We start from the raw sequence: 26,109 nt of genomic DNA, 5'->3' as shown, positions 1-26,109 counted from the left end.
AGGACCGGCGAGACTTCTGTCCTTCCATTGAAAGTCCATTCCAGTACAACTAAACAGTGAGGTTCGTTCTTCTATATCAAACAATAAGTGTTGGGGAGTAATTAGTTGCATGTAATGTGCATGTTATATATTACAAAATATATGTAACCGTAATCAGTTACAGTTACTGAGAAAAAATGTGTAATGAAATTCACTTAAATTAAACGTTAAATTTCTTTAACGATTACAAACAGGATTACATCAGATTTGTTTCACACACATCCACATACAGATTTTATTCATTTATTTCTCAAATTGCATTGACTGCTCTAAAATATGAGACACTGACGTTTAAGGAGTTTAGGACACAGAATAGGGCACATGCTTATTCGATATCTGTTTTATTTTCTATTTGGGTTTATGTATATGCTTTATTTTTTAAGATTAACATTTTTTTTTCTCCAAGGCATTGTTAGATGCCAGTGTTATAGTTGTGACGTCATAGTTGTGCAAACATTTGATTTAAAAAACAGTGTCATAACTATTAAACTATTTCTTATGATTTTAAATCTGTATTTAACCTCAGAATGATCTCAAAATAAATAAAAAGTGCTAAAGGCTGATTTTGTGATTGCTGTGCTTTAAAATTAAATTATTATAATCTTAATTGAAGCAATGAAGGATTTTGAAAGTCTGACAGTAAGCAGTGTTGAGTAGGTAAACCCCACCTGTTTTAAAATGATTAACAATTGAAAACATTTGTTATACATTTAGAAAAGTAATCAGTTACATTACTTTAATAAAGTAATTGGAATACTTACACTACTTGTTACATTTTAAATAGGGTAACATGTAATCTGTAGCCTATTTCCAAAGTAACATTTCCAACAATTACCATATTCTGTTTACCATATTTGAAGTGCTGTTCATACGTGCATTGATCAATGCTTATTAAAGAAATAAGCCCCAAGAAGCCGTGGTTTACAGTGAATTTATAACAGCTAAGAGGCGTTGTTAGGCACGATTCACTGTAAACCACAGCTTCAAGGGGCTTATTGCTTTTATAAAACGGTTATTCCATATGCGTAGTAAGGTTTCTCAAAATAAAACAGAGCAAATAAAGTGTAATGATATTAATAAAAACATTATTCTTCCGCCAAACAATGTAGTTCCTCAGAAAGAGTTGTGGTTCCAACAAAGTGGTTGCCGAGTAACACACAAATGTAAATAAAGTTGTATGTTTGTGGAGTAATTTCAAAGGCCGTTTCTCAATATGCGTTCTTGTCTGCACTTGTGTTCTTGTGGACTTGTGAAACGTCATCAGTAGTCGCCCAAGTACTGTTCCAATTCAAAGTTCACGTCTAGCCAAGTACAGTTCAAATCCCCGGAGGATGTGTCCTTACAAATCCCCTTTTATCAAGGATGCATCCAGAGGTGACTTGTGCAAACCTCAAACTTTTTATAAGAAAATATTACTGCTATTGAAATGAAATGCCGTTCTAAGAGTATTTAAGCCGAGAATGTAGTTGTTTAAAACTGAAATCTGCGGTTTATTTATAAAGATAGCGCCTTTTCGAAAATATGCTTAGCCGATTTTGGAGACGTGAGCTCCACGCGATCAGCGGGCACTCAGTGCTCATGTATCTGCCGAGAGCAGGCTCACCGCGGCTAGTCCTTCTGACATTTGCTGCTGGCTCTGATGTCTCTGTAGTGGTTAAACATGAGATATAATTAGTTTTGGGTTAATCTAATAGGCAATCTTTGGTCTCATGAATCTATTATTTCTTCCAGGTCATATCGTTTTGGCTGAGCACAAATACCCGTTTTCCACCAAGGCAGTTCCAGTGCTGGTTCGGAGCCAGAGCCTAGTTTCAAACCGGTTCTTTGTCTTTCGACACCCAAAGCACCAGCTCCGAACCAGTAAAAGCGGTTCGTAAGTAGTACCAAAACATTGCTGGGCTAGAAGGAAGAACCGCTTGCATCAGGAGCTGGGGGAGGGGTTACCGTGACCAAAAAGACGAACAGAAACTTGGGCCGGCATATTTGAAATAGCAGCTAAACGCTAACACGTTTGATTCGCCGTGTTTGGATACCGATGTAGGTTCGCAAAGCCATGAACATCAATAGCAACGCAACATCCGTTGATAGTTTGTTTAGGCTTGTCCGGGATTGATCGGTGCGACGGAAGCGACTGGAAAGCAGACGGCTCTTTATGCTTTTGGATCGCTCTCGCGGTGCTTTAGTGTGTTGTGTGCCGATCGATCGATCTGCGTGGCGCTGATGCACCTCGAACAAGCCTGTTGTGCCGCGCTAGTGAACCAAAACATGAAACGTATTCAGTGACGTAAGACCTGGCTCTGTATTGGCTCTCTAGCCTGTGGAAAAGCAACCGATTCTTAAAGCGCTCGCCAGTCAAACCAACTAAGATCCGGCAATAGCACTGGCTCTGAACTAGCACCTGGAACTGCTTTGGTGGAAAAGGGGTATATGTTATGTTTCATGTTCGTAATACAGCGCTGACTTTGTTAACGTTACATACATTTGACAATTGCTTGCTTTTGTCTTTATTTCCTATTACATAAGTCTCTTATACTTTATACTTATACTTTTATAATGGCTATTATTGTTCATTAAAACTGACTTTAACAAAAAAGGCTGTGCTTGTCATATTTAATTTTATTATACATACAGTGAAGATAATCAGAGTATATGTGCACATATTACCTAAACCACATACTAATGTTTTTAAAATGAAAACAAAAAGAGGGTTGTGTTTTATATTTTGAAGAAAATTAAAAGGCAGTGGTGTTTGATATAATTTTCGTTTTATCTTAATGCGTGTACACATGGCATGAACCGCATTTTTGTGCCTATTAATATTTTAATAGAAACAGAAAAGAGGCAACACTGTTTGATATAATATTTTGTTTCACAGTAATGTATGTACATTCCCTGAACTCCATTTTTGCGGCTATTAATATGTTAACATGAAAACAAAAAGAGGCAGTGGTGTTTGATATATTTCGTCGTATTGTAATACAGTGTAGATAACTTAGGCGTTAACTGACGTTATCGAGTCCACTTCTGTTCCATTTGCAGAATTACCTCCCGTAATTGTGTCCTCCCGTCCGCAGGAGTTCGCACTCCCGAGTCGAACTTGCGTAGTCCGAACTACCTCGTACGCAAGTCCAAACTTTGCGTACTTGGTATTGAGAAACGGCCAAAGTCTCTTTAAGACAAGTTATGTCACTCGGCGGCCATCTTTGAAACGCCTCTCGGGCATGCAAGAGCAGCTCCTATCTCTTTGTATGGGGAAACATCAAATTCTCCAAAAATGTTCACTAAGCTTACGATTAAATTTCATATTTGAAATCACCAAAGAAATCTGACAACAACTGTATCATAAATGTTGTTTCTTTTGTTCAAATAGCGCTATAAAAAGGTCATTTTTTAGGCTAGATCAGCTAGTACGTATGCGTACTCCTAAGCACACATCTCAGAACGCTGACTGTTTCTATAGCAACCGCGACTTCTAACGGCAGCTGCAATGATGCGCTGACTTTACCGATTAATGACTGGCTCTTTCATTCAGAAGGTGGAGCTTCCTGCGATTAAGCGGCCGTATTGAACATTGCATTTTTCCCCATTCAAAACTATACAAGTGACACGTCTTGGGTATTCTATAGTCTTGGCTCAGTCTATCAGAATCAAGGACTGGAACTGTCCGTTTTATAAATGTGAATAAAAGCCTATATAAATCTATTCATCAAATAAAATCATGTTTCTTCAAAAGATTTAGATTAAAGTTTATTCACATGAATTACTTTAAATACGTCGTTAAGTACCGCCAATGTTTTGGTGGAATGGACTGTTAATAAAAGGACAGCAATCTATCAGGTTTCACCAAAAATACAACTGCGTTTCATAGAAGAACACAAGGCTTATGGGTTTAGAATGACACAAAGGAGATTAATTAGGGACAAAATGTCCTTTTTTAGCTAAACTACCCCTTACAAATGACTATTCTGTCATCATTTAGTTACCCTAATGTGCTTCTACACACAAACGAAAATATTCTTCATCCATTTTTGTCCTTACAATTAAAGTAAATTGGACCAAAGCAACACTTGACTTCACTGATAAAAACAAAAACAAACACTGAGACAATTTTCAAAGCATTTTCTTTTGTGTTCCAGTTTTTTTTATTACATGTCAGACAGCATCTTTTACCTCTTCACGGACTAGGTCTAGTCTTAAATCATTCAAACCCCATAAAACAGACACAACACACACTCACACACAAACACACACAATAGCGACAAAACAAGTGCACGTCTATAGAAACACCCAGAGCAATGGTTTAGCAGTGTGTTAGCATGTCTGAATGTGTGGAGATGTGTCTGATTGCTGTAAACACACTCACAACTACAAGAGATGAGCTACATTTGTTTTGACTTAGCAAATGGATTTGATCTGATCTGAATTGAATTGATTTAATAATAAGGCATAGACACAGTTTAAATATATCAGCAGACTAAATGTGAGAAATTCTCGCAACAAACTCGCTGAAGCCCAGAGAGATGCCCTCGCTTTGGCTACTGTTTAAAGTAAATTGACTGAAAAAATCCACTATGTGTGTGTTTGGGAGATATCGGGCATCTCTATGAGCATTGGGCGGCTGGTATGAGGTGATGTTGTATGGATTGGGATGGAGAGGCCGATGGACGGTAGTACTCACTGTTGACGCTACCTGCTAGTGCATTTATGTTATTGAGGCCCACTGTGGCCCCGGCCAGACCCTGCAGTGTCCCCAGAGAACCCAGGGAACCCATCGCACCCGCGCTGGAGTTAACTGTGGAACCTGCTGTGGGGAAAGACAGACAGAGTAGGAAGGAGAGACAGGTGGAGAAATGGAAGAGAGAAAAAGAGAGATGTTTGAACGTACACATACATTTGCAGATGATACTGAAACGGTTAAAGTTACATACATAAAAGCTTCGGTGGAGGTACACAGAGGGAAGGATGCATGGATGGAAGATTGATTCACTGATAGATGGTAGGGTTGCGCAGCTTTGATGGCAATGTAACATTAAGCCATGTTGTAAATATCGCAATGATTTTATTGCGCAATTTATTAGGCCATTAAGTTTTCTAAAGAGGGTATCATTAGACTAATTTTGCAATCCTTCCTTGTCCTGTAACTTGTGCATCAAGACAGATTTTTTTATATATATTTTTTAAATAGTGCCTCTGATTTCTGTTTCTTACTGTGTATTGTTACATACTGGTGCACGCAAATGAAAAAAAATAAAAAAATAAATGTGATTTCTTTGTTGAACGTGTGAAAAAACATGCATTGATTATAAATTATGTTAATGTATTATTTTCTTTTGCATTCAGTATTAATTCAGCATTTATAAATTACTTTACTACAGATATTTTTTTTGGGTAAAAAATCACTCTATTATGACATTGAATGTCATCAAAGAACTAGAAATTATTGTAATTTTTTTGCTATATGATGCAGTCATAATAAAGTGGATAAGGTGGATGGATGGTCAGATGGATAGATATATGCATGCATCATTCTTTATTGATTCCTAAAGGTAGCCGGTTAAAATTGCAGAAAAAAAAAAAGACAAAGAGACATCAACAACAATGAAGATTATGCCAATCATGACGACGAAGACAATGCTTTCAGAAAAGAGCAATAAAATACAAACAAAACATCTCTCGAAACAAAAGAACTCTGAAGCTTATAAAAGCTTTTCCCTCTGCTTCATTTTGCAAGTTTGAAAGAAATTTTCGATTTTCAAAGCAATACACAAAGTTGCTTGTCTAACCGGAGAACCATGTGTCTGCTAGTTTCACACTTCATCTTTTCCAAAATGAATGGAGCACGGTTAAAGCCAAGGAGCACAACAGCGTAACGCCACACATATGAACACAGTCTCCCAAACATGATGATGATGAACGTGAACCCTGATGGACGTTATCAAGGAACTACGCAAACAAACACACACATATAAACACAACATGAAAACTTAACAATTACGATGCAGGACATTCAAACATCAAAGAGAATGGCGACCTCGACTACAACAGATGAACGGACAACGACGCTTTGGTGGAAATGATACTGATATCGAAGATGATAATGATGATGATGATGGGATGGCCTCTGGTTACCTGGGCTGGCCAGGGCTCCCAGGGACCCTGTGCTGGAGGTCAGGGCGCTAGCGGTGGACGGGCTAGCCGAGCTCTGTGCTGCAGCCGCTGCTGCTGCTAGAGTGGCCAGATTCTGCAACTGCAGAGCATTCATACCTGAAGAAAGAGAAAGCGTCAATGTGTGCGTGTGTGTGTGTTTTGCGCATGTTAAACTAAAGGAACCACATGTGCTACAGAATGCTCTACACGAGCAGGTATGTGTACAAGAGTTAGTTGAGTTGTGTTTTGAGACGTTTCGAACTGAAGTTTCCGATTCTATGCGTGAGCTCGGGTGCATCTACTCCAAAGGTGAAACTAAATTAGCGAGATTGGGGATCGGCTACATGCAGTGGCCATGACGCCAACACACTGCGGGAAGTGGCTTGCAGCCAAGAAGGACAGAGATTGGAAGTGGTACAAGAGGAAAATGCACAGCATGTGTCATATATACATGTAAAATGTATATACTCTATACTATGAGGAAGCACACACACACAAAGAAAAAAACACGCACAAAAGACACACAAGACTTCAGAATTACAGTATTTGGATTGTTGAGGAATTATCGGCCCAGTCCCAAATGCCACCCTCCTACGAGTCCATAAATTGGTGACCAATGCCCAATTATGGTCTGGTAGTCATCCCAAGTGTTGGCTCGATGAAAGTGTGCAATAAGAGAAGATAGTAAGCACCCATTTGAAAATTAATAAGTATCACGGACAAGTGACAACCTGAAAGGTGACAAGTACACATCAATGTTTGTCAACTGAGACTGAAAGCAAAGGCTCAAATGCAGGATCTGAAGCCATCTGGAAAAAATGTCTTTGTTTTTCCAGCCTTATCCCTTTAGACAACACTAGCATGTAATTTGAATTGGTCAGACAGAGCTCTGGGGACACCACGGTTGTCTGCCTTCCCGATCCACTGAGCAAGCAAGAGAAGTGCATTAAGAGTCTAATTAGCACATCACAGAAGGTGATTAGAGACAGAAAATCTACCTCTAATTGCAAAACAAAGCCCAGGTCAAGACATAAGAGCAGAGATGATTCCATAATGTGTTACAGGTCCTGAACAGCAGGTTTAAAATCAGCATGAAATGGCTCTCAAGACCCAGTCCACTTCCGTAATGTGGCATTTCCGAAAGAAATGAATACTCAGTGAAAAGAAAGAAAAAATTGGCCAGGACTTGTGAAAAGTGGTCTCAGTCTAGGTGGTTTGAAGGAAGGGTTTGAAAAACAAGAGTGATCAGTGGTTTCAACCAAAAATTAAAGCAGTTTTAGCTATTACATTATAACAAAACAGTATGAAGGCAAAATTTGTAATTCTTTCGAGTAACTGTTCACAGTAAAGAATGTTACAGGTCAATTAAATAGGTCATTTCTGAATTCATGATTCAAGACTTCAACCTTGAATAGTATATAATATAAAAGAAGCTAGAAAAAGCTTCATTGGATGAGAAAGTGCAGTATTGGGAGGTAGAAAAAGCTTCATTGGATGAGAAAGTGCAGTATTGGGAGGTCAAAAAGGGAGGTTACGACAGAAATGGACTCTGAAATTGAGGGCTTTGTGACCGCCTTTGTGCTTCTGAATAAAGCGGAAAAGGAACCATTTTGAGTTTTTGGCACACAAGTGTCAAAAAATGGGCATTGAGTATTTGGCACAATGTGAGTTCTGTGGTTGAGAAAGGCACTTCTGCTAGTGTGTGTGAGAGCGAGAGATCCATCCATGCAGTATGTTCACACTCTCAGCGTACTGAGCGGAGAGAGAGGTGTCAGGAAAGAGGTGATGCTGGCTCTCGCTGAATGTTCATCATGTGTAATGGAGCTCCTTATGGCTCGTAACTCCACCCACAGCACAGACACAGCAGATGTCAGCTGTATATATCGTCTGCCAATCATAGACCGTTGCCAAGCGACAGATGGAGGGGCCCAAAGATTTCACAATTCAGCCGAGAAAAGCCTTCAAATCCTGTTGAGTTTGAGATCTCCTGTCGATTCGCACTTCAAGCAGTGTCTCAAACAGACTGATATGCTTATCTGGTCATATTGAGCAGGTTTCTGGCTTGGGTTTATGCAATGGTCTACTTTGAACTTTTTAAATTTTTATTTTTGGCCATTGTTCCACTTCAACAGACAGGAGAAAGAAAAAACAATAGTGGGAGTGATGAGGGACGAGGCAGATCGGATCTAAACCTGCATCTCTTGCACGAGCTTCATAACTCAACGTGTAGCCAATGTCCTGCAAAGTGTAGCTCCAACCTGCCCCACCACACTTGCTTGCATGTTTCTAGTTAGTTCGGGTGTGATTAATTAGAATTAGAGCTAAACTTTGCAGGATAGTGGCCTATCTGTAGTGGTCTATCTTATAGGGAGTTTTTTTTAAGCTGCTGGTGTTCCTCAAGTATTAGAATTGGGCCCACTCTAGTTTTGCATTAAACAAAATATTTAAGTGTGACAAATGCATTCATAACAATTCACGAGTTCGCCTGCCCATTCGGGCCTGCCAGATAATGGTAAACAAACTTGGTTTGCTGTCCACGAAGGAGACTCGAACCCGAGGCTCGGCTCGAGCTCTGAGTAAGAACCCCCCCCCCCCATGATGGTAAGATGTGGAGGAAAAAAAGAGAGGGAAGAATTGTCGCTGGAACGGACCAATGACTGCTGCTTATATACGGTCTTAGCAGTGATTGACAGGACTGGATGATTAGGCTCCTCCCGAACCTGCGTTTGGGAACTTAATTTAGTTCGGTTTAATTAGGATTAGAGCTAAACTCTGCAGGATAGTGATCATCCAGGAGCAGGGATGGATACCCCTGATGTACGTACACCACTAGGCTAGGCTAGTTTGATTGTATTTGGCTCATTTGTACAGAGGTAAGTTCATATATAGCAAATCAAGAAGTATCACATTAAGTTTAGCATCAACAAAGTCAAATGTCATTAGTTGAACCTGGTGAAAACTCTTGACATGCCATATTTAAATGTTTAACATGTACATACAGTAACAGTCTGTTCGATTTTAAGTTTATGTAAAATAGCAGCTTGCAAATAAAAATATATATATATATATATATACCTTTCTGTTCCATAAAAGAAATAAGCAAAAAACATTTGGAACGACACATGAGCAAATTACCAAATTTTCATTTCTGGTTGAATGGTTCCTTTAATCCAGCACTGACACATTGCTGTATATAATCTGTACGTATAATAACAAACTACTTTGTCCATCATGCTTGACCAATTCCCATTCATTTCCGAAAATAAACCAGTTTGATTAAAAGTCTAAACTAAGCTGTATTGGGAGAACATATTGCTTTAAAAATGAGGTCCAGAAAATGCAATTGTTATGGTAATGTGGGAATTTCTCGCTCTTTAATTGTATGATGGCAGCTGCTGCTGGTTTGGCTCGATGTGAACTTCATTCTCGCTGAGAGGCTGTCACAGATGTACCACTAAACTTAAACGAGAGCTTCCAGAACTTCTCATAATTGTAAACAAAAACACCACAGTCCTGCTCACCCTCTCCACAAGAGCCTCCATTAATGAGGAAGCCACTCTCTGGTGTGCAAAACTGTTGTCAGGGGGGAAGGCTTTAGGAGATAAAGGCACTCATCCTACACACACTGTAAGCCATTTTGGATGCTAATACGTTCTCTTTCTTTCATCCTTAGCAGCTGCAATTAGGCGCGAGCGTGTGCTATAAATATTTCACTTTCCTTGAAGGCCTGGCAGCTTGATAAACAGACCACAATTAAGACCTGACAAGAACAGAGACGCACACTGGGAATGTAACGCACAAGACAGCGAAAAAACATTGAAAATGGAAAAAAGAAGAAAAGGAAAGTGAGCAAAGAGGAACTTTCATTTTTATTGCATCTAGCATGATGTCGGAGGCATAAAAACTGTCAAAGAGAGAACAACATGCACCTGTCTAACAGCCGGAGTGAGCAGGAGCTCATTGGCAGATGTTGTAAAACACTAATCATATTCCAAAGTGCTAAACCAAGTCAGCGTGAATATAGAATAACATATCATGTTGCTTCGACAAGGAATCCATCTTGTGTTGCTCAATTCTCTGCAGGTTTCTGGTGAATTTGACAGTATTCGTGGCATGAACAAACTGTGATAAGTGGCCTATTTGGATAAGGGTATTTTCATTTTTCCTCTTCTTTGAGAATTTCTAAAGTGAAAATGTAAAAAGCTGAAGACATCTGAGGGTTGATGGGGCATATCATCACGATTTGGTCTCCAATAAGCCTCACAGAGCTCAGGCAAGGAGATATGATTGGATGATGAGACAAACTCGTCTTCCAAGAAACAAAAAAAAGGGTTTGATGCAAATCAGAACAGACGTGGAAAGAATGTGTTTTTTGTGATCAATGAAGTCTCAGTTCATCATCAAATTCTGACACACACACACACACACATTTACAAACATTACAAAGCGTCCAGGTGTGCTACACATTGTCAAGAACTCTGCAGCATGTTGAATCTAAACTGAGGCAGGATGAGAATGTTCTCAGCCGAATCTCTACTGATCCTGGATCTGTTCAGGGTTGAGGTGTCAAACTGTTTTTTTGTTTGTTTTTTAAATGCAATTCATAGCAGGGTTTAATGGTTTAGTAGGGGGTATGGAAGTTTAGTTGAGGAGTTACAATGGGGCTAGTTGGGTTAACACAGAGTTCAGTATCTCACCTGCCATTTGTTGAATACCACTGAACGCTCCTAGGTTACTGGAGGAGGTCGCTTGTTGGAGCAACTGGGAGAAAGAGAGACAAAAACAGACCATTAATGTGTAATCATTATTATGTATTGGCTTATGGTGATGGATATATAAGGATAATGTTTGAAGGAGCTAGTGTTAGCTAAACATAGATGAAACATTGTGGTTTGTTTCCATGTTCCATCAACTTCCATGCTGTCTGGAGTGACAATATAGAGCAGTCTGTCAACAGTGTAGCAACACAAAAGCCTCTATCTGTTAGGGTGTGTTTTTTAGCTACTGGTGTTCCTCAAGTGTTAGGACTGGGCCCACTCTAGTTTTGTATTAAACTAAATATTTAAGTGTAATAAATGCATTCATGCCAACAAAATCACAGCCAATTAAAATAGATTTGATCCCTAATACACAACATGTGTGCTGTCTAATGTTAACAGCACTGTATAGTGCAGCACAACAAAAAGTTACCAACAAAATAGCTTGTGGCATCACACATTATTGAGATGCAGCTGGCTAGGACAAAAACTCAGTTTAAGGTTAAATTTTTTTGAGGTTTTTTATTGTTGAAAGCTTTAACACAGTGAGGCTGGTTAAAATACTGTGTTATAAAGTTTATAAGTCATAATTAATATATTGCATATACATAAAATAATGCTAACTGTGGACTCTGTGGTCTCTAAACACAATAATTTACGATTAACATAAAACAGTTCTGAGAGTGAAAACCATGTAAAAAATATTCAGAGGAACAAAATCCTAAAAGACTTGAGGACCACTTCAAGGTATTAGCCTCATACATCGGTGCCAGTGAAAACTGTCATGCTAAGAGTCACCCGTCAGTTCTGCTGGCAGTGTGTTGCTGTCCTGTGCAGTTTCTGCACATGAAAGGGGAGAGGAAAGCAGACTCTAAATGACTCTAGAGGATTAGGATGACATTGAACTAGACCTCTCAGACTACTTAAAAGCTAAATGTAACCTCAAAATGACAGGGAAGTGGAAAAAGGTAGAAAAGGGCGAAGCAGAATGGTGGGAGAGATGGCCCTGTCCCAATGCTCTTGCATAGTCCTTTAATCCTCACCCACTGTCCTTATGGACTAAAACGTGAGTAAATGTCACCACCATGTTGTATCCTCTTAATATAATAATACCAGCTGGGTTCTGCAAGTAAAAATGTCTTTCATTTTTTCTATAGAAAGAAATATATTTCATAAAATTGCATAAACCTTTTAAGACAGACCTAATGCCTATATATGTTCCTATATTATATCTATAGATTGCAATGCACCATGCCATTGGATAAAATGTTGAATTGTGGTGACTGATCTCAGCGCTGGTTGGTTTGGGATCATGGCTTTATTAGGCTTTTTTTACTATAGATTTTAAAAATGCCAATGAAGAAAACCAACAGGAAAAATACTTCCAAAACCAAGGCTGTTTAAAAATGGTTCCCTCTGCCTTCTTGAAATTACAAAGAAAGCCGGAGCGACTGGATCTCCTAATGCAGTGTTTCTCAGCCTTTCTGACTCTATAAGGCCTCCTAATTACCACAACTATACTCAAAGGCTGCATGACTTTTCCTATTTGTGATTTACTGGAAAAGGATTATTAAAATATTAAGTATTATTAAAAATGTTTTCATAATTTCTACAAAATAGAAATATTTGAGAGGTTGGCATAACTATAAAATGTATATGTATGTCTATAGAGTTTAAAGATTTTAATATTTTACATTAATTTCCAGGTTTATAAATTACACTTTTAAACTGTACAATATATCCTGTTTTTTCTAGACAGTGGGAAACCTGGTTCTTTTATGAAGCAAAGAACTTTTACAGGGTGAATTAAAATAAGAAATATCTTGATTTTCAGGTCTATTAGTGCTTGTTTTGTCTTATTTTAAATAAGTCTTAAAGAACCACTGCCTTAACAGCTTCTCAACAGCAGCACTACCCTTCAAAATTTTGAGTATGGGGACCGGTTTCAAGGCGAACTTCGATCAAGGCACGATCGAAGTTCAACAGATGAGAGATTTGGAAGAGGGGTTAAGACTGTCTCAGAGAGAGCAAGAGAGGTGGGGGCGGGGCAGGTGGCCGGAGACAGTGACTGACTGCGGTGGCTGCGCTGGCTGTGCTGCTGGTGGGCGTGGCTGCGTGGGTGTGTCCTCTTACTGCCAGATACTGCGGGGTGAGGCCAGTCAGGCCGGTCAGGCTGCCCCAGGCAGACGCGCTGTTCAACTGCTGCATCTGCTGTGCCAACTGCTGCTGCAGCCGCCGCTGTTCCTTATCCTTCTGCGTGTCGGCAAACTTCACCACCATGGGGGAGGAGCAGCCCTGTGTGGACAGATTGAAAGAGAGAAGAGGAAAGTGGAAGAGGGAGAGGGGTAAAAAAAAAAAAAAAGAGGGAAAGCTAAATATCTAGAAGAGCAATGATCTTCTGCAATGGTACTGCATAAACCGATAATGGCACACAAACACACACACAACTGCTGGAGCGACGGGAGTTCTTGGTGAAATGAGAGTTCTGTGCTGTGCTGCTGATTTTATTTCCCAGGAAAGCGATTTCCTGCTTTATAAAACTATTTCATCATCTGTCTGAGAGAGCGCGCGAGATCTCCCACCCCACAGCCCTCACTGCACACTACAGACCTGTGCATTTCTGCTAATCTCTCACATGTTTGGTCTCTTTCCCCGACGAAAGCAAACAGACCTAAACATCATGGGGCTGACCTGCGATGCCCGTTTAACTAAAGTCCTGGGGGTCAGAATATAATGAAAGAAGGGTGTGTGTGCATTGCAAGTAATGTGTTAGTTCTTAAAAGGGTTATTCAATCGACATGTAACATTTTCTCATGATTTACTCAGCATCATGTTCCTCGAAACAGTTCAAATATTGAATACAAAAATCTCTATTAAAAAAGAGGTCCAAAAGGGTTCATCTGTTGTCCAGGTTACATTTTATTTAATTCATTCATGCATTAAAAAAATGCATAAGACAATGACAACATTTTTGGCACTGTGACACCATAATGCATCGGTTTTATTTGTATTATTAATTTTTTGACTATTTTTATTTTGTAATTTCCATTACTGTCAGTGGTGATTCTTATTAGTTTCTAATTACTATAATACAACAACAATGCTATGTAATTTAAATATGCATAATACAGATAATTTACAATTACAATTATGTCAAATTTATTCTCAATGGATATTCTAATTAGATTCCAATTACTATAATACAATAATTTATTGTAATATAAAATTTGCATAAATTGAAGACAGAACGAAACAAAATACATCATTTAAATATTTTTAATTATGGTAATAAGAAGTGGGCAAAGCAAATGTGTTTAATAAATTTATTTATTTTTAACATGATTCAGTACAGTTATACTTTTATTTAAGCAAAACAAGTTTTTATTCTTTCTTTTTAGTCTGGGGTAAAATCTGACCTCGGCATGAGATTCAACCTAAGATGTGCCATAAGTCGGCGCAAACCACTCGCTATATTCAAAGTCTTCTAAAGAATGCTTTGTGTGAGGAACAGACCAAAATTTGAATCATCACAGTGGCATGAAGTTGAGCAAAAGATAACGACGCGAACACATGAGCGTATACGTTACAGAAGACAGACTGTGTGAATGATGTTCAGTAAGAACATTCAGAAACACCATTACATGTATTAATATCAAAGCTGTTCCTCAGGCAACGCCAGCTAACACAGGGCAGCCATATGGAGCCACAAGAGGACGAAAGATTGAGACGAGTGCTTCAAGGCAATTATTCTACATCTCTGTCTCTTGTCTTTACCTTACAGGTGCTGATTCACTCTTGATAAATCACTCTGCCTCTTTTACTGTGCTCTCTCTGAACTGCAAACCACAGTCTGACAAAAAAAATGATGAAAGATCATAGACCCTCTACAACGCGCGTGCGTGTGTGTGTGTGTGTGTGTGTGCGCGTGCGCGTTTGTGTGTGCGAGAGAGAACATTTGACAGTTTCTTGGAGGTTTAGCGCCTCACATCCACCCGGAGCGTTCTTCGGTGTTCCTTCTATTCGGAGAGCTGATTTTCTTATTTCTGCTCTCAGATGGAGGGGAGGTAAAAATAAAACTTGTAAGGGTGGGGGCAATTAGATTTAACTCAAGCTGTCAATCGAGTGGTGCCATCGCCGAGTGAACATCTCAAGAGACTTAAAAAATCTCATTACTCACTGGCTCTGTCTCAGTCTTTCTCTCCCACACACACACACACACTCTCTACAGGCTAATGTGAAAGAAGCAGAATGAAGCTAAAATGTTAGTTAAAGTTAACATTGATAAAATTGGTATCACTTGACTGAGGTTAATCTCACAAAAACATGCCCAGTTCACATTTCCCCCTTTATATGAAGAACCCTCTTTAAGGATGGATTATATGTGTTTTAGTTGATGCATTGGTTCTTTTTTTTCCCCGCATGTGTGTTAATTGTACAGTACTTTGGTCTGCATATACAGATGTGTATATGCTTAAGAAAATGAATACATACATACTATTTATTTCTATATGTAAAATAAAATATGTATAGAAATAATGTTTTTTTAAAGAAATACATTTAAATTTGTAAGTAACAGAGTAATTTGTTGAATTGTCCTCCTGATTTAAATAAAAATTAAACACTGTATTACAGTACATATAAATAAAAACAAATCTATATATATTTCACGTATTATAGTCATTGGAATTATATTATATTTTATTTATAGGCATATGTAATAAGCGTTATAAGCATATATTGAAGCCATTACACCCCAAAATAATGTTGTATATACACTTCACGAATTTAATTTATCATTTAAATTTAAATAACATAAGAGTAATACATAAAGTAGTCTGTTGTAATTATATATATATATATATATATATATAAACCAATGTATTACAGTATAAAATACAACACTTTAATAAAATGATAAAATTTTTATATATATACTTATTTTTAATTTTTTTTACAGTATGTTTTATTTTTTTAGAGAGAGATATATGACCTGGGCTGCCATGCGCACACTCCCATGAAATATACTGGTGTAAACGAGCGTGCATCTGTGGAGAGACACACATACACACATACACACATACACACACTACAAAAACAGTAACGAGCATCACAGAGATAAAAAGAGACAAACATATCAAACGAGATGAATGTCCAGGGATACTATTGCAAACCACAGCACTGAAAACAACCCTTTGAGACGACACTAAAGGAGCAAGGCCGCTCGCGACTGTGTGCGTGCACCCAGGCACATGCATGTGCACCCTCTGTCATATCAGTTTTCATTAAGTCATGACATTCAGAAAGGCCACAAATTCCTCTGTGTGAGGGGAGGGTGGAGAGATGGCCGAAAACAAACAACAACTCGACACAATTTACTCACTCTCATTTAAACTGGGTAATTACTTTTTTTTCCCTTTGGAAAAAAGATTTGGACACATACTGTGCAAAAAGACAGCAGAAGCACCCTGAAGCGAATGGTGGACATGGTCAGCTAGATGAAGGATGAATATATTTGTACATTTAGTTTATGAATTGATAATTACAAACCTTTAGAGGCTTGACAAAACAGCTTAAATCCAATAGTGTAAGCAATTTCTGATTGGTTAATTGGTGGTCTTTAAAACCAGGCGTTGGTGTTAAAAACTGAGTGTATGCAAGGGTTAACATGCAATGGGAAATTTGCAGAAAGTGGTGACATGTGTGCGCAAAGTCACGCACACACAAGTGAATAGTTAGGGCCCTGTATTAGACAGCTGTCAGCACCCTCTGATTTGGTGTGTCAGAGCTTTGACATTTTGACAGGCAATGAGACAGACTGCTAAACTCTGAGAGCAGCACGCCGGCATTCTACAGGGCAATCACAATGCAAGGGCCCATCGGAGGTCTGTTATTAAAGCGTCTGTGACATCATCACCGTGAGACCCGTCTGCTAATGGCAGACTGGTTGCGCAGTGGGTGCTTCTTAGTTTGACCCGTTTGGCCGTGGTTTTGGAAATGCTTGACAGTAATAACAGGGAGCGACGAAGCAGTTTTATGGTGTTGAAAGTTTGAAAAAAAAGTTTCATCTTAGGACTTCATAGGGAAAATCTGTACAAGGTTGTGATACTGGCCGCCAATTCAAACAGAAACGAGAGAGAAAAAGATAGAGAGAGTAAGAGAGGCTCTGTTCTTAAATCTAGTAAGCTATCCTAGGCAGCATCCTAAGTGAAATAAACATTAGCATGTTAAGCTAACAACCATATTTTAATAAGCAAAACAAAGCAGAGAATCCAGAAAATGGTGAATGTGGACACATTAGCATGTTGCTAAGTTGACAACAATCCTCCCACAAGAAGTGGTCACATTAGTGAAATTTTATGAGCAAAAAAGGTCCATTGTCCATTGTAAATAGTGTAGCAACTAGTTCTAAACTAAGCAACTTTATATTGGTTGATGTAAAATTTGTATGTTCAAAGTTTAACAAACTGGAATTTGATGTGAAACACAGTTGACTTTAATAGTGTTAAACATTAGCATGTTGCTAAGCTAACAATAAGCTCATTTAATTAGACATAACTATTTATTTAGATACTTTGCGGTACTAATAAATGAAACATTTTTGTAACAACGTCATATATATATATATATATATATATATATATATATATCTTTCACCATTTTGGAAGAAAGCCGCTAAGCTAACAACAACACTCCAATAAGTAAGCGAAAATTAAAATGGTTGCTTTTAATCAGACATAACTACTTTTGTTGATGCTATGCGATGAATTATATTTAGAACAGACATTTCTTACTGCATTGTATGCCATCTTTTGACACAATGCATTACAAAATTATCTTCTTCTCAAAGTGTACATTAGAATTTGGTCAGTAGAAAGTTAGAAGAACGACCAAATGAAAGCATCTTCTGGAACAACTTTTCATACCCTTAAAATGCTGCCTACGTAGGCAGCTCACTATGTTTTGGAACAGAGCAGAGATAGAGAAAGGTAGAGTGAGAGCGAGAGAGAGAGAGAGAGAGAGAGAGAGAGAGAGAGAGAGAGAGAAGACAAGGGTACAGTACCTCCATGGTTTGAGACTGATGCATGGCTTTGATTGCATTCTGTGCCATAGCCCTGGTAGAAAACGTGACAAACGCACATCCTGCAGGAGGGAGGGGAGGGACGTGGGAGGGAGGAGAGGAGAGGAGAGGAAGGAGGAGAGACGAGAGAGAAACAAAACAAGACAAAAGGGTTGGACAGGTTGTTATAAAGCCAAAAAACAAAGATCGTACAAAGAACACAGCAGACAACAGTGCTATACAATTGCTAGAATAGAACAATCAACATTCAACATTCAGATTCAGATAAACATTCAACATCTCAAAATACACACTCAACAAAATGTCAGCAATGGATATCAGTTCTTTAATTTCGTTTGGTGTGATGGCTTGGAAACTACATTATGGGGTTAGAGTGTGTGGCTAGTTTCATCAAACATACACACGCGTACATTGTTTCTACCTGTAGGGTTACTCTGATACCAAAAACTGTAATTGTTAATACCAATTCTAGGGAAATTTCACAATTCTCAATTTAAATTTTGAAACCATAACAAAAACTAGATGACAGAACATACTTAAACATTAATAAAACATAAATTAAAGGTTTAATTCATCCAAATATTTAATTCTGAACTTTTTGAAGCTTGAAAATTTTGATAGAATGGCATTTCAATGGAGGGCCAGAAATATCTCAGGCTTCATTAAAAAAAAAAAAACGACAACAGGTTTGTGTAAATGGCAGTTTTCCATTGTTGGGGTGAACTATCCTTTTAAATTAAAACAATTTAAAATAAATTTAAACATGAAATTTAATGCTTCAAATTATTAATGGAATTATTCAAGCAAACAAAAGAAACAAATCCAAGAGTGATTTTCCAGTTTTTTCTTATCATTATTACAGTTTATTAATATTATCAAAATATTGGCACATCTCATAGGCTAAATGTAAACTGCAAAGACAAATATATGCACAGTATTTTTATTTAAAAATATTTTAATACTAACTTTATACCTAAGGATCTGTGCTATTGATATCTCCACCAACCCTGTTTCATTAATATTCCGTCTGTTCATAAATATGTAAAAACACACCCAATTTCTTTCTTTTTTAAACAACTGTAATCAAGGCGAACAATCTCTGGAGGGGAGTGCGTGTTTCGGGAGAGCTTGCAATGGCATCTGGGACAAGAAGTCTTGGAACCGAAGCGGTGCAAGCGGGAGCCAGAAGAACAGGCCATATGGAGGCATGCTGGGGGAAAACGCAGCCCTGTTTGAAGAGCTCTGCTCTACTGTGCAGTCCAGCACGTTTATACATATGGAGGACACACACATGCGTGCATGCATGGACAGTCTAGTTAATGGGTTAACTACTTCTCACACATCTACATATGCAGATACGCTGAGAAAGAAGGGGAAGAATGGAGGAGAGGAAAGAACAAAGACTTGGCATCCTGTCTTTTCATAAATGGTTCCTTTTAAATTTGAAAACTCTATTTACAATGTGATGTGTGTCCAAGTATTGTCGGCTAGAATAACATGGACATGCTGGGCAATTTCATATTACTTTCTCTCTTTTCCTACTGCAGCATTCTAATGCTGCCATAGAGAATGATGGGAAATGCATTTTTTTGCATAAACCTGTAAAGTCATAAACTGACTAAATAAGTAGTACTTTCTGGAAAACGTTATCATTCGTACATAATTTGCTCACAAAATACAGTACAGTCAACATTCACAATGATATATGAAAAATACCACCACATTTCCACCTTGATTCTTTAAGAAAATCTTGACTTTCCCATTAGAATAGTGGTTGCCCATCTCATAAATGGTTAATGACATCCAAAATATAAAATAAAATAAAACTCCACCTGTACAAAGTTCTTATAGTTGATTTATTAAAAAATAAATAAATGTCATGCGTCACATTGTGTAACGTGGTGTAACCACAATTTTCCTACACTTTGATCATCTTAAAAAATAAAAATAAATAAATATATTTTTACGGTAAACAGTATTTCTTTTACAAATATCATGAAATAATTAACAAATATCATTTTTTTTATTTTTGGGGAGTTGCACCGCATGACATTTTACAATTTGAAATAACTATGCTTTGTCATAAAAAGGTCAAATTATTCAATATTTTAAAGAGACATATTTTAAAAAAATACTTTTAATATTTTAATAAATCTGTTTAAAAATGTTGCATCTTTTCCCACCTCCCAAACACATAATATCAATACTTATTTTAATTCAGAAATAAATGGGCCATATAGAACAGGTGTATTCATTGCATTTTAATGTTTTTTTATTTATTTATTTTTACAAATTACAAAAAATTACAAAATTACAAAACAATTAAATTACAAAAAAGAAGCATCATGTAATTGTACGTGGTAAAGTCAACAATAATTCCACCCTGCAATGCGGTGTTGCCACCACACGGTTGCGCTGTATATCTGCTGGCACCGTCTACCTGCTACAGCGGACATACCTTTATTCTCTCCTTCTCATTAGCATCTCTCTCTTCACTATCGCTCTGATACAACCACCTTTCTGTCTTCAGAGCGGGTGAATCTGGCCCCGGCGAACGGCCCCGGCATCACCACGAGTGAAAGCGGAATGAAAGGCTGTTTATTTTTAAGAGTTGTTTAATTAGCCTCATCATTAAAGCAGTTTTGGACTCTCTAAGGGTGATATTTGTGGGCACTGGCAGGGTGCGAAACTCTAGAGAAACCATCTCGTGGGGGAGAAATGCGGAAAAAAAACTCTTTCAACTCTCAAAGTCCTCGTTTTTGCTGACCTGCGACTGCAGAGTTCGTTCACGGTTCGAACGAACTGTGATCTGTTGAGATAAGAAGCTGTTAAAGAGGAGACCGAATAAAAGAATTTCCAAAGAAAGCGATTAATTATTCTTATTACGCAGCCCTCTGGAGTTCTTGATGGTGATTGGTCAATCTGGGGTCAATTTCTTTTTGTATAATGAGTGCAAAACGGCATAATTGTCCTAGTCAACGGATTTCCTCTGTTAGTCTCATACCATCTTTTTCGTTTTAAAGATTAAAATAATTTCAAGTCAAATCACTGTTTCATGTTCATTTATTTAATTCATGCTCAGGTGTTTTTCTTGCAATGGTGACCGTTTGATTGCACGTTTTCCCTCACATATGTTGTAGTTGTGGTGAAAACAACACAATTACCTGTCAGTGTCATAAAAAGAGAATGAACGAGGGAGAAATAGAGCGATAGAGAGAGCAAAAGATGAGTTTTTTGAAGAAAGTGGGGTAGCTCCCAGGGCAATGCGCTCACATGTGGCCTGATCTATATTTTATTAATAGTGAAGTTCAATGATGATTGATAGACCGCTTTAAAGTCGTCCTAGTCTATGGGCTTTACCGTAGACCTCTTTTACGTATACATTTGGTCATCTATTTAATCATCCAATCCTTTTTTATGGGAGAGGGTGGTAGTTTCTCTCATAGAAGTATTTCAAATATATCTCCAACCACGAGCTCAGGGAATAAACTTAATCTCCTGTGGAATTAAAATATTCATGAGGACAGGAGGAAAAGACGGAAAATAAGGACTGTGGAGGAGTAACGCCAATGAGCGGAGGATGGATGGATGACTAGAGGAGTGGATGAGGAGGATAAACGAGTGATAAAAGATGGCAATATGTGAAAGCAGAGCATTATGGGAAGTTGGAGGTACGCTGTAATTCCCCGTAGGTTGTATCAAGATGGAAAAATCTTCAACGCTATCATGTACCACATGGAAATCGAACATCCTCTAGCACACTGTGAAAGACTGACTTTGCTAACTACAGACAATGATGGCTAGAATGGTAAATCCACTAACTTGTATATCTCTCGGCCATGTTTGATCAGAATGTATGCATTTGTCTACAACAAATATCCCTTTAACAAAGTATAAAAACACAAGCATAGTAATATGTCACCATATAAAGTGTTGTATTCTACACTTTTCTTAAAATTAGTTTATTGCACCAAAAAAACTCATAAAATAGTTTTTTATAAGCATTTCCCACACTCTTTATAACTAAACAGGTTGATTTTGCTACTGTACCTTTAAGACTTCTCTATTTAAATAAGCCCTGTTATGATTTGCTAAATGTCAAACTGCTGTAGTTCCAACCAATCTCACAGAGTAATGTAAGTATTTCATATGAGTTGATGTGAAACATATGTTTTTTTTTTTTTTTTTTGGGGGGGGGGGGTCACCCATAACCCCACCCCTAAACATAAACATCAATGCGATATTGAAAAATGAGATTGTACGAAGTCATGCAAATTAGCCACCGATTCACCAAAACATACAATAGTTACGAATTGCCATGAGATTGTGTTGATAGTTCACACTGTTGTTTGTAAGGACAGCTGCTTAAAGGGATAGTTCACCCAAAAATGAAAATTCTGTCATTAATTACTCTCCCTCATGTCGTTCCAAAACCTTAAGACCTTTGTTGATATTTTTGATGAAATCTGAGACCCTCCTTAGACAGCAACACAACTGACACGTTTAAGGCCCAGAAAGGTAGTAAGGACATTGTTAAAATAGTTGTGGTACTCTTGTGAACATGCGTCAAAGACTGACACGAAAGAGAAGAAATTGTTGAATAAATTCGTTATTTTTGTTTTCTTTGCACACAAAAAGTACTCTCGTAGCTTCATAACATTAAGGTTGAACCACTGATGTCACATGGACTATATGTTCTTTCTATCTTTCTGGGCCTTGAACGTTGTAGTTGCATTGCTGTCTATGCAGAGTCAGAAAGCTCTCGTATTTCATCAAAAATATCTTAATTTGTGTTGTGAAGATGAACAAAGGTTTACAGGTTTGGAACGACATGAGGGTGAGTAATTAATGACAGAATTTTAATTTTTGGGTGAACTATCCTTTTAATCATTAATCATATGTTAATGAGCTTACAGTTGTGATGTCACAGTTGTGACGTCCAGACCGTTCACATAAAAACTAAAATTCTGTGTGACACAAAACAATCACTGACAATCAAAAACATATTTTTTTGTTTACTATTTAGCTACATGGAAAGCTGTATTGGACCAATGCGGTTTCAATGTGGGCGTGGCTACCCATTGTGATGCTTCATCTCTTCACATTTGATTAGCTCACAGTGTTAGTTTCAGATTTGCGTCGACAATTTCCCTTTGAAAAATGTAAAAACAAATACAGTTTGTACAGTACTTGTCTCACCTCGGCTGAGTCCGTCTGGTCCCCTCAAGATGCGACACTCCTCGATCTGTCCGAAAGGAGAAAACATGACCCGGATGTCATTCTCATTGCATTTCTTCGACACCATACCGATGAACAGCTTTCTATCCTCCACCGCTGAGAGAAAAGAAGGGTGGAAAAAACAAATGTGACCAATGTGTGGTAAAAAAAAAAAACATTACGGCTGCATGTGATCAATGTTTCATTAGCACATCAAGCCCAGACACACAAAACCGCAAGTTTTCGCTTGGTTCTCTTTGATCTTTCTTTCAATGACCCGAACGCTCTCTTATGCCCGTAATCTGTGTGTGCTGCCTTCTAGTCCTCCTGGGAAGATCCTATTTACGAGCTCAGAGGCCGTAATTATGATGTGATGTGCGTTCATGTTGGAAATAAAATGGATGTGCTGAGCAATTTGATTTTTATTTCCTCCCTTTTCAGTTCACCAGAAAGACAAGAAGCTTTTTAGCACTAATGCACCAAAATGAAAAGGTGCATTAGGTGTGTAATTGATGCTTTATTTATGCATTTTATCATTCTTGTGCTGCCACAGAGAATGATGGGAAATGTAGTTTTGTTACTAACCTCATTACCCGGCTAAATGAGTAGTGTTTTCTGTCAAGCTCTATTGCTATTTGTTATCAACAGTAGATAAAATGTGTACAAACTACATTGGAAGACATACGGAATACTGGAATAATTGGAATTTCTTTATGCAATTTTTTTGGCTAACTTGATTTTGCTTTCAGCTTCCTATAAGAACATAAAACTTTCAGCTGCATTTAACATGTTACGATGTAATATTGTGAATATGTATGAAAACACGCTTCCATTCCACTTCAATTAAATGAATGAATTTAAAATAAAATAATTGCAACTTCATATCCCTAGATCTTACAATATGACTTTGTGTATTAATCATAGACCTTCTATGATGCAATATTTTAACCCCTTTCAAGGAAATATCGATTGTATGTATAAATGAAGTATTACAACAAAATATGAGCCCATATGGAATACCGGAAAAATAAAATATAATAAAATCCATCAATTGTGGCTTTTAAACTTAGAATGTGAATTTATTACTAATTTTTTACATTATATCACAATGACCACAATTCAGTTGTTAGAGGTAGAAACAGATCTCCATACAATGAACGCAGTGAGAAAAAAAGCAAACCTTTAGATGTTTCTAATCTGAAATGTTCGGCATAATGGGAAGAGGACTGAACAAGAAGGACATATTAAAAATACATATACAAAATAATGAAATCATATATCTGGTGAGAGTTTGCAGTTGTGTTTTTGTGCATGCTTGAGTGTGTGTGAGAAAGAGGGAGAGAGAGCAAGAGAGAGGCAACTGTAATACAATTTTTTTTAATGAAGAATGTGTCAGCTCTTACCGCTGGGCGGCCGATAAGCAAGCCACTGCACTCTGGGAAATCGATAGCTCACTTGTTTATTTTGATGTATGAATTGTTTGTGCATTTAACAGCGACAGGATGAGCCAGCGATAAGTGCTGTTTCAAAGGCCTTTACGTGCACACAGTGTCATATCATAAGATTAACCACACACACACACACACACACACACACACACACAGAATCAGGGTTCTCAGTTTGATGGGTTACTGTGTTCACTAATAAGCAGAATGAATGCATTTCAGCTATGTTTACAGTGAACACTTGATATAATATCATCTATGAGAAACGTTTTATGGAGGGTCACATCTATAACATCACTGTCACTCAGAGAGACAGACAGACATGGATCCTTTTACACAGACAAGCAGCGGAACCCAATCTGACTCTGAAGAAAATACATGAAATGCTATTCGCACACCATTTTATTTTCATAAGTCATTTTAGAGGCAGAACAAGGTATTGCATTTTGATGAAATATTACAACAAATATTTTTTCTTTGCAATAACATGCAGCAAATCAAATACAATAATACCAATAGCCAGTGTTAAGAAAGTTATTATCCATTGACTTGTAAAAATCAATGGATACGATTTTTGGCAAATAATTCTGTTTCAGAGTAATTTGGGAATGAATCATCCAGACTGATTTGTGAACCAGTCTGACAGATTGAATCTATCTCGACTCAAAGAAAAGTAAACATTAATATGGTTGCAAGCTAGTTTTACTCTACAAAAAAGCAATTTCTAGCTGATAAAATATTTTAGCCTATGTGTACTAATTAAAGACCGTAATATTTTACTAATATCCAAGACTTTAAAACATCATGATTTATTTATAAATACATGTATGAAATTATTATTATTTTTACTATTTTTACTGATTTTATTATTTTATATATATATATATATATATATATATATATATATATATATATATATATATATATATAAATTTTAAAATATTTACATTTCACTGCACAAAATTATTATAACTCATACAGCCATTATAAAATGTTTGAGTCAGTATGATTTATTTATTTTGTAAGAAATCAATACTTTCATGTAGTGAGGATGTATTATATTGGTTAAAAGTGGCAAATTAGTTCACATAAATAGATAAAAGCAGTACTTTTGAACTCTCTTTCCATCAAAACATTCAAATAAATAAATCAATAAATAAATTGTATCATGATTTCCACAATGGAAAATATTGAAATCAAATTAGCATATGAGAATAATTTCCAAAGTAATGTTACTCTGAATACTGAAAATTAGGATGTGAATCACACAAATAAATTCAATTTCAAAATAGATTAAAATAGAAAACATTTATTTTAAATTAGAACAATAATATTTAAAAAACTGACCCACATTTTTGAACAGGGGTGCAAACTTTGTACTACATTAAACATATATCTCTTTTTTTAGGGTAGGTTATGTAGTAAC

The 26,109-nt window shown here is 37.3% G+C and overlaps 1 protein-coding gene across 13 annotated transcripts in view; it reads right to left on the bottom strand.

Moving 5' to 3' along the window:
- The window catches only part of LOC306861751 (CUGBP Elav-like family member 2), a 154,332-nt gene that overhangs the window by 11,300 nt on the left and 116,923 nt on the right, over positions 1-26,109 (bottom strand). For 4 of the 13 annotated variants that reach the window (XM_079404204.1, XM_079404203.1, XM_079404212.1 and 1 more), the window contains 5 exons: positions 23,221-23,355; positions 18,004-18,083; positions 13,077-13,238; positions 10,884-10,947; positions 4,718-4,840 (listed from right to left, as the gene is read on the bottom strand). In XM_079404204.1, the coding sequence (XP_079260330.1) occupies positions 4,718-4,840; positions 10,884-10,947; positions 13,077-13,238; positions 18,004-18,083; positions 23,221-23,355 (564 nt within the window). Of the gene's footprint in view, positions 1-4,717; positions 4,844-6,168; positions 6,304-10,883; positions 10,948-13,016; positions 13,239-18,003; positions 18,084-23,220; positions 23,356-26,109 lie in introns of all 13 variants that reach the window. The other 9 variants (XM_079404205.1, XM_079404200.1, XM_079404201.1 and 6 more) reach the window with 5 other exon arrangements.

The sequence above is a fragment of the Barbus barbus genome, assembly GCF_936440315.1.
Source record: "Barbus barbus genome assembly, chromosome: 42".
In the NCBI taxonomy this organism is placed as follows: domain Eukaryota; kingdom Metazoa; phylum Chordata; class Actinopteri; order Cypriniformes; family Cyprinidae; genus Barbus; species Barbus barbus.
The sequence above is the reverse complement of the archived record's forward strand: the minus strand, read 5'-3'. Positions and strand labels throughout refer to the sequence as shown.